Consider the following 8,596-nt stretch of genomic DNA (forward strand, 5'->3'; position numbering starts at 1 on the left):
GGGGCTCGAGCTCCGGCCGCCGCCGACGCCGCCGCTGCCAGTCTCCGGACGAGACTAGTCCCCGCCAGCGCCGCCTCCGCCGAGTGACTGACGAGGGGCGGGGCCGGGCGCCGCGCGTCACTCGCCGGGCGGCCAATGGGAAGGCGGCGGCCGGCGCCGCGAGGGCGGGGGCGGGGCGCGGGGGAGGGCGGGGCGTGGTGGACGTGGGCCGGGCCGTCGGTGTGCGTGCCCCGGAGTGTGTGCGCGCTGGGGGCGCGCGTGCCTGCTGGTGGCCCCGCGGCCCGGCGTGGCGGAGCGTGCGAGCCTGGCAGGGCGCACGTGGCCGCGCCCGGGTACCCACTCTGGGCTTTGGCCCCCGCGCGGCCGCCCCGTAGGGCTGTCGCAGGGCCCCGGGCCCCGAAGCCGCCCCGGGGAAGTAGTTGGGCGCAGTTTGCGCGAGCCGGTGGGGCTTTCAACCGCCGCGACGCTCGCAACGCCTCGAGGCTTGCAGTGCCCCCGGAGCTGGCAGGGCCTCTTTTGGCCCGGGTTCCCCCGCTCCCTTCTGCTCCTCTGCCACGCAGAGCTTTGTACCTGCCTCTCGTAAATTTCCTGCCTCGAGTAGATAGACCGCCCCGAAGCCCCTTTCCAAGCCCTTGACGCAGGAGGGAACTGTGCAGAAGAGGTGTGGCACAACTACATGTCCCCCAAGGCCCGACAACTCTGCTTCTGCTTGAACCCCCCCCCCCCAGAGCCTAAATGGGGCGTTTCCCTAGGGAAGTTACTGTTCAAATGCCAGCAGCCACATGCCAGCAGTTTAAACCTTGTGCCTCAGTGCCATTCTCCTCCTTAGGTTGTTTGGCAAATTCAGGGACTTAATGTACGAAAAGCAAGCAGGTCAGTACCTGGCACTTAGAAAGGACCAATAGAAAGCAGTGGTTGAGAACTATTATAACTGGGCCTGGGTTGTGCACCATTTCCCCTGCTTTAGAAGCTTCTTGGAGGCCAGGAACAAGTAGTACCCTTTACTTTTTAGCCTGTTCCAAGAACGCTTGCCAAATTGACTTGAACGTGACTCAGGCCCCTCTGCCCTCAGGCAATGGGGAATCATGGTTGAGGTAGGACCCAGATGATAAGATAAAAGGCTTGGCTGGGTGGAAGCTCTGGGTGGGGGTAGGGACAGGGTCAGAGGATGATGCTAGAAATTGAGGGGTGGGGATAGGGGTGTGGAGGGAAAATAAGAGGGGCTCTCAGCTTCCACTGAGATAGCTCCCCTCCCCCCAGTTTATATGCAAACGCAGAATGGGCTACCATCAAGGCTGCCCTATAAAACGGAAGTGGTCCAGGGCAGGACACCAGGGAAGCTCACTTCCCTGAGACAGAGTACCCACGGAGCAAGAAATCCTAGGATCAGTCCAGGGATCAGAAGAGAGAATAAAAGAGGGAGGGAATGTGTCAATGATAACCTTGATCAGCCCACGGTGTCCTTTCTAGGGAGGCACACCCTGGAGAGCCAGGAGGGACAACAGTGTTCAGCCAGGGTCAGCAACCTCCCAGGCCAACCTTCAGGGAGAAAAGGAGGAAGAGGAGGAGGGAGGCATGGGGCTGAGGGTCAAAGAGGCCAGAGAAAGACAAGGAGCATGTACACAAGCCATGGCCGGGTGCCCACAGCCTTGGCCTCTGGTGTCTGCCTGGCATGCTCCCAGGACTCTGCCCCTAGTGTGAAGGTACAGCGAGAAAAAGGGAATTAAGAAATCCCAGCTGGAGGAGTAGCCTCTGGGGAGGGTAGCTGGGAGCCACAGGTAGTGGGAAGGACACTGACTTCATTATTGTTTACCTAGAGTAAAACGCACGGATTGTTTTTGATAGCTCCATGAATTTTTACATGTATCCACTACACCTTTGCATGCAACATCCAGATCAAGATATAGAATCTTTCCATCTTTCCTCCCTGCAGACTAGCTTTGCCTGAAGATCATATGGTATGTACTGAAGTGTCTGGCTGGCAGCTTTTGCTCAACCAAATATATGTGGTATTAATCCATGCTGTTGCCTGTCCTAGTAGTTCATTTTCATTTGCTTAAGTGTGTAGAGTTCCACTGCAAATACACGGTCATTTAGCTATCCGCAGGAGACCAACCTTTTAGTGTGTTTGTGTGTATGTGTATTTGACCTGTTTTATCTCTTTTAAAAAAAAGAAAAAGTTTAAAACCTGATTTGAAGAAAAAAGAAGTTCCAGAATAGAGAACTAGTTTCTGGGAACATATCAGATGCACACATCACACCATGTGGTTGTAACTATAGAAGCTCTAAGTTCATTCACATGTTGGAGGTAAATATCTACTGTGAGTCTCCTTGTGGTTACAGGAGCCAGACAACTCTACTTCATGCTGGAGAACAGCAGGGTTCTAGACAGAGCATCAGACTATGATTCTAGAGCAGTGCACTCAACCTGAGCTGGGTGGGGAGCAAATCTTCTTCCACCGTGTTGCTTTGAACTAGTGTGAGGTGAAGGGATGGGTGGCAGTTGACAGAGAGCCACCCTCTTGTTTCCTATCTTGAACTTCCATTTCATATTTCACTGGAAGGAGAGGTTCTACTTACTGCTTTAAAACTATTAGAAACCCATGGTTTTAGAGTAGACACGGTCAGAGGCACTCTCCAAGAAATGTCTGGTGTAAATGATTCCATGGATAGACAGGGCAGATTAAAAGACTACATTTGGACACTTTGCTTCCTTCCTCCTTATTCACCACTTCCGTTACACTGACTGTTCCAGAAATGTCATGTTGCCACCGCAGGGCCTTTGCACTTGCTATTCCCTATGCTTGGAATGCTCTTCCTCCACATCCCACCCTGATAACCACATTTACAGATGCCTTACCTCCTTCATGTCTTTGCTCAAAAGCCACGTTCTCAGTAAGGTTTCCTCAAGTCATCTAATCTAAAAATATCGTCCACCAGCCCTCTACGTGTTCTTTAACTGCCTTACTTTTTTTTCTCCTTTGCACTTATCACCGCTTAACATACCATGCCGTTTACTAATCTTGTTTAGCAGATCTTTGCCCAGTAGGATAGAAGCTCTATAGCAGCAAGGATTTTTTTTTTCTCTTTTTCTCCCCCACACCACCATCCCCACTCCAGCACACACACACTGTTATATATAAACACCTAGAACAGTGCCTGGTAAACATGCATTGAAGAGGATTTCTTTCATTTAACAGTAATTTATTGCACAGCAACTTGGTGGCTTGCCCCATGCCAGGGACAAGAAGATCAGATAAACAAAATAGACTTGACTTCTGTTCTTTTGGAGTTTGCATTCTCCTTGAGAAGGCCAACTTTATCTGAGTAATTCATTACGATTGTGACAACTACTGCCAAGTACAGGATGCAAGGCGAGATTGCCTAGAAGAAGAGAAAGGAAGAACATTCAGGGATGTGGAGCTTTGAAGAAGTCTGAGGCAAGCAGCTGTACCAGGAGCCCTACAACAGAGGAGACCTGAGATGGAAGATGTAGCCTTTGGCTATGTCCTGTTTGGTGGGGTGGGCTAAGGTGAAAGTACAGTCTTTATCCTAAGTGCTGTTGAAGCCACGGATGAGTTTAACAAGACTCTCTGCTGGGGACTGTCTGTGGTCTGCTTTCATGAATAAGGGCCTGGGAGAGGCTGATCCCCTTGGAGCGGGGACACAGTGGGAGAATTAAATCTCCTTGGGAGTTGAACAGGAAGGCAGTTCATAAAGAACTCCCCTCCTTTTCTTATGCCCAAGAAAGATGCGAAACTACTGGTGGCTGTCAAAGGAAAGGTCTGAAATGTCATCAGCTCAGCTTTCTCCTGTATTTACTCCCAGAAAGAAAATCTAAATACTAAGACTGGAACTTTAAGTGAGAGAAAAAAGCCTTTCTCCAATACCTTAGGGCTTGCTCTCTCCATGATACACCTTCCTTTAGTCTGAGTGCAAACTATAGTTTGGGGTGAGATTGTCCCCAATCTGCAGTGAAATGAGAAAGCTAAAGGGGTAAATGGAAAAGGCAATGGCACCCCACTCCAGTCCTCTTGCCTGGAAAATCCCATGGACGGAGAAGCCTGGTAGGCTGCAGTCCATGGGGTCGCACAGAGTCGGACACGACTGAAGCGACTTAGCAGGAAAGGGGTAAATGTATGAATACTATACTAGGTCCAAATAAATTACCAATTAGTTGGTTCTCAGCAAACACTATTTTTTATTCTGATATTATGTCCTTCCAATTTTTTTCATTTCTTGGAGGTTTGGGTAATTTAAACGCTCCTTTTTTTAATGAGTGTTGGCAATAGTAGACGGTATTTGCCTGCTTAAAATGTCCTCGGTTGACCAAATCACAAGGACAATTCTCTGTTGGCTTCCTAACGCTCTCTCCTCATTAATTTTATCTTTGATATTTTAAGTGTACCAAGATCTGAATAACTTTAATGAAACATTCCAAGACAGTGTTATTGAGTGAAACAGAAAAAAAAAAAAAAAACAGTATCACTTAGTGAATGAAAAAGTCACCCAAGAAGGACAGAAGCTAGGAAGATTAAGATTTTTCGATCATAATTGCTAAGATTTAATGCCCTACTTTGCACTGAATATTCCTTCAGTGGTTTAAGAGAAAACATTGTTTCTTGAAGCATCTAACTACCTACAGTATCTTAGAAACTGGAGAAAACCTAGCTCATTTCACTGAAAAGCTCAGGCCTGTGCTGGTACCACTGCAGACATCTGTAGAGAGTTACTGAAGATAGGATTAACTTCTAAAGACTCAACCTTGGAGTCAGAAAGAGGTGGAGCTTCCCAGAACATCTGTGTTTGAAACTTAACCAGATTTTTCCACGAGCTACACTGTCACCTGTGCACACGCTCATCAGAGACAGCAAGTTTTATTGGTCTGCTTATTGCACAGTAGGAAATATCATGTCACATTTACAAAAATTAATTCCAAATAGGTGAGACCTAAGTGCAAAACCTAAAACTATAAAACTTCCAAAAGAAAAGAAAGAAGAAAACCTTTGTGGCCTTGGATAGACCTAGATTTCTTAGATACAAAAAACAAACAAACAAAACCACATGATCTATAAAAGAAAAAGCTGGTAGCTTGGACTTCATCAAAATTAAAAACTTCTGCTCTTTGAGAGACACTATTTAGAAAATGAAAAGTCAAAGACTGGGAGAAAATATCTGCAAAACACATAGTTGATAAAGGAATTACATCCAAGATATATGAAGAATTTTTACAATACAATTGAAAAACAAGTAATCTGATGAAACATGAGGAAAAGATTTGAATGGACATTTTGTCAAAAAAAAGTATGAATGGTTAATAAGCATGTGAAGAGACACTCTACACCATTATTCATTAAAGAAATGCAAATTAAGCCACAGTGAGATACCACTGTACCTAAGAAAGGCTTAAATAAAAAATCCTGACATTCCCAAGGGCCGGGGAAGACATGGAGCCACCCTCAAACAACACCAGTGGGAGTGCAATATGGTATGATTCCTCTGAAACAACAGTTTGACAGTTTCTTACAAAGTTAAACATACACTTACTATGTGAGCCAGCAATCCCACTTCTAGAAATTTACAAAGAGAAGTAAAGACATATGTTCACATAAAAACCTGTACTCAGATATTGATGCCTCATCACCAAAATTTGGAAACAACCCAAATGCCCTTCAGCTGGTGAATGAGAAACAATGAGCAGTAGGTACCTCCACACCATGGAATACTACACAGCAAGGCAAAGGAATAAACTCTGGACATATCTGTGCAGCACAGGTGAATCTCAAATGCATTATCCTAAGTGAAAGAAGCCAGTCTCCAAAGGTCACATAGGGTGTGATTCTATTCAGGTGACATGGTAGAAAAACCAAAACTACAGGGATGGAGAACAGATCAATGGTTGCCAGGGGTGGAGGGAGGATTTGACTACACGAGGAGGAACAGCAGAAGGGAATTGGGGAAGCAATGGAAGTAACTTACATCTTGATTGTGGAGGTGGTTAAGACAAAATACATGTCTATAAAACTCAGATCTAGTCACCCAAAAAAGTAGCTATCACTGTATATAGATTGTACTAAGTCACTTCAGTCATGTCCGACTCTTTGTGACCTTATGGATGGTAGCCCACCAGGCTCCTCTGTCCATGAAATTGCCTAGGCAAGAATACTGGAGTGGGTTTCCATGCCCTCCTCCAGGGGATCTTCCCGACCCAGGGATCAAACCCATGTCTCTTACATCTCCTGCATTGGCAGGAGGGTTCTTTGCCACTAGCACCACCTGGGAAGCCCATATAAATTATGCCTCAATAAATCTGACTTTTGATCATTTGGAATTGAAAAGGCCCCCAAGCCTCCACATTCCACATTGTCTGCCCTCTTTATAGTAATAACCGCAAAGCTACAATTTTGTAGTTCTGCTGTGTGCCTAGCACTGTGGGTAAGCCCTGTGCTTTCCTAGGTGTTCTTTCCAGTAATTCACCCAGTTACTCGGGCCATAATCCTTGGAGGCATCCATGACTCATGTCTTTGCCTTATACCCTATCTCCCGTCCTTCAGCAAATCCGCATCCTGAATCTTACCACTCCTCTTCATCCCCATTGCTATCACTCCAGGTTACGCTGGGATCACTTTCCAGCCTTCTAAATGGCTCCCTACTTCCCTTCTTGCTCCTGGAATCTGTTAGGATAGATTCAGTTAGGTTATGGTTACAGTTCCCAAAGCTTCATGATTTATCCTGATGAAGGTTGATTTCTCACTTAAGCGATGTACCCACTGCAGGCCAGCTGCAGCTCTGTCCACCTACAAACCCAGGCTTCACCTCCAATGTTGTTCACTGCTCACACAGAAGGAAAACGAACCCTGGAGGGTCTCGTACTGGCTGCTGCTGCTGCTAAGTCGCTTCAGTCGTGTCCGACTCTGTGCGACCCCATAGACGGCAGCCCACCAGGCTCCCCTGTCCCTGGGATTCTCCAGACAAGAACACTGGAGTGGGTTGCCATTTCCTTCTCCAATGCATGAAAGTGGAAAGTGAAAGTGAAGTCGCTTAGTCATGTCCGACTCTTCGTGACGCCATGGACTGCAGCCTACCAGGCTCCTCCGTCCATGGGATTTTCCAGACAGGAGTACTGGAGTGGGGTGCCATTGCCTTCTCCGACTGGCAATTGACTGCTTTCCCTGGAAGTGACACTTTTGACTTCTGCCCCCCCCAACTCATTGGTCAGAGTATTATAGCCCCACTTGGCGATAGGAAATGCAACCCACCGTGTACCTGGGAGGTGCAAGAAATACTTGGCAGTCAGCTTAGTGATTACCGTGATTCTCTAAAGCCTCTTCTCCAAACAGTAGGCAGAGGATCCTTCTAAGATGTAGATGACAGAGTCACTCTCCTTGCTCAGAATCCTCTAATGACTTCTCATGACACTTTGGTTAAAATTCAGAACCTTTTTTTTCCCCCTAACATTTTCTTTCTGTCTTTACATTTAATAGTCTTCATTTTATCAGTATAAAATATATCAAGGATGTTGATCTTTTCTTCTTAATCAACTTTGAGATGACAAAGTAAACATTCTGTTTTTATTCCAACCTCATAGTATATAAAAAATTAATAAATCATACATTTTCTTGAGTGATTCATGAGCTAAATGGAATTAATAACTAAAAATTACATGTAGTGCTTTAAAACGGTATGAAACCCAGAATTTTGACCCTGGTCTTCGAGGCCTGCTGATTTCATCCACGCCCAACTCAGCGCCTCTTGCAGTTTCCTGCCAAGTGCAGCCATCCCTCAGGGTGTTTCTGCCTGTTCTTTCTCCAGATATTCCAATGGCTCCGTCTCTCTCATGGTCCAGGTATCTGCTAAACACCCCCTCTTCAAAAAGAACCTCTCTGACTAAGCCATCTTACCTGGTATCACCCCCCTACCACCACCACCCCCGTCTCCTCATTATGCTTTACACGTCCTGGCGTAGCATGATGTATTATTTGTTTTTGCCTGATGCATCCACTAGAATTTAATTTCTCTCAGGATGATGGCTTTGCTTTCATTCTGTATCCCTAGTGCCTAAAAGAGGGTAGGAAATGTTCCTACACACAGTTGTTGCTGTTTAGTTGCTAAGTCGTGCGTGACTACTCAAAAATTACTGGTGGAACGAATGAAGCACTTTTACATCTGTTACCCCATGGAAACCCCAAACACCCCAGTGAGCCAAGAACTGTTATGACTGTTTGACGGATGAAGAAACTGAGTCAGTGAAGTGCCCAGAGTCAGGGACAGGGTTTGAATTCAAACTAAACATTGATTCCCCAGCTCCACCCCTTCATCTCTGCTTCTAGAGCACAACTTTCATTGAAAAATAACCTGTCAGTTTTGGAGGGAGCCTGAGGAAGGTGGCAGAGATGGAACTTCAGGTGGTCTTTTTTGACAGCATCGTGGGGTCCTCTTAAAGACAAGGAGGTTCTCTGCCCCAGCACATCTAGTTTATGGTCCCACGTTACTGTGAGTTCTTGCCAAAGCAGACGAGCCACATGTGCCAGGACCATGGGACTGAATGATACACATCGGCACTGCTGCAGTTGGGGCTTCGGAATATGCAAAGCAA

The 8,596-nt window shown here is 46.5% G+C and overlaps 1 protein-coding gene across 1 annotated transcript in view; it reads right to left on the minus strand.

Moving 5' to 3' along the window:
- RYBP (RING1 and YY1 binding protein) overlaps nt 1–8,596 on the minus strand; it is an 86,530-nt gene that overhangs the window by 70,347 nt on the left and 7,587 nt on the right. Inside the window, exon 3 of the mRNA XM_010862031.1 lies at nt 28–631. Coding sequence (XP_010860333.1) covers nt 28–631 — 604 coding nt within the window. The remainder of the gene's footprint in view (nt 1–27; nt 632–8,596) is intronic.

The sequence above is a fragment of the Bison bison genome, unplaced genomic scaffold, assembly GCF_000754665.1.
Source record: "Bison bison bison isolate TAMUID 2011002044 unplaced genomic scaffold, Bison_UMD1.0 scf7180017864474, whole genome shotgun sequence".
Classification (NCBI taxonomy): Eukaryota; Metazoa; Chordata; class Mammalia; order Artiodactyla; family Bovidae; genus Bison; species Bison bison.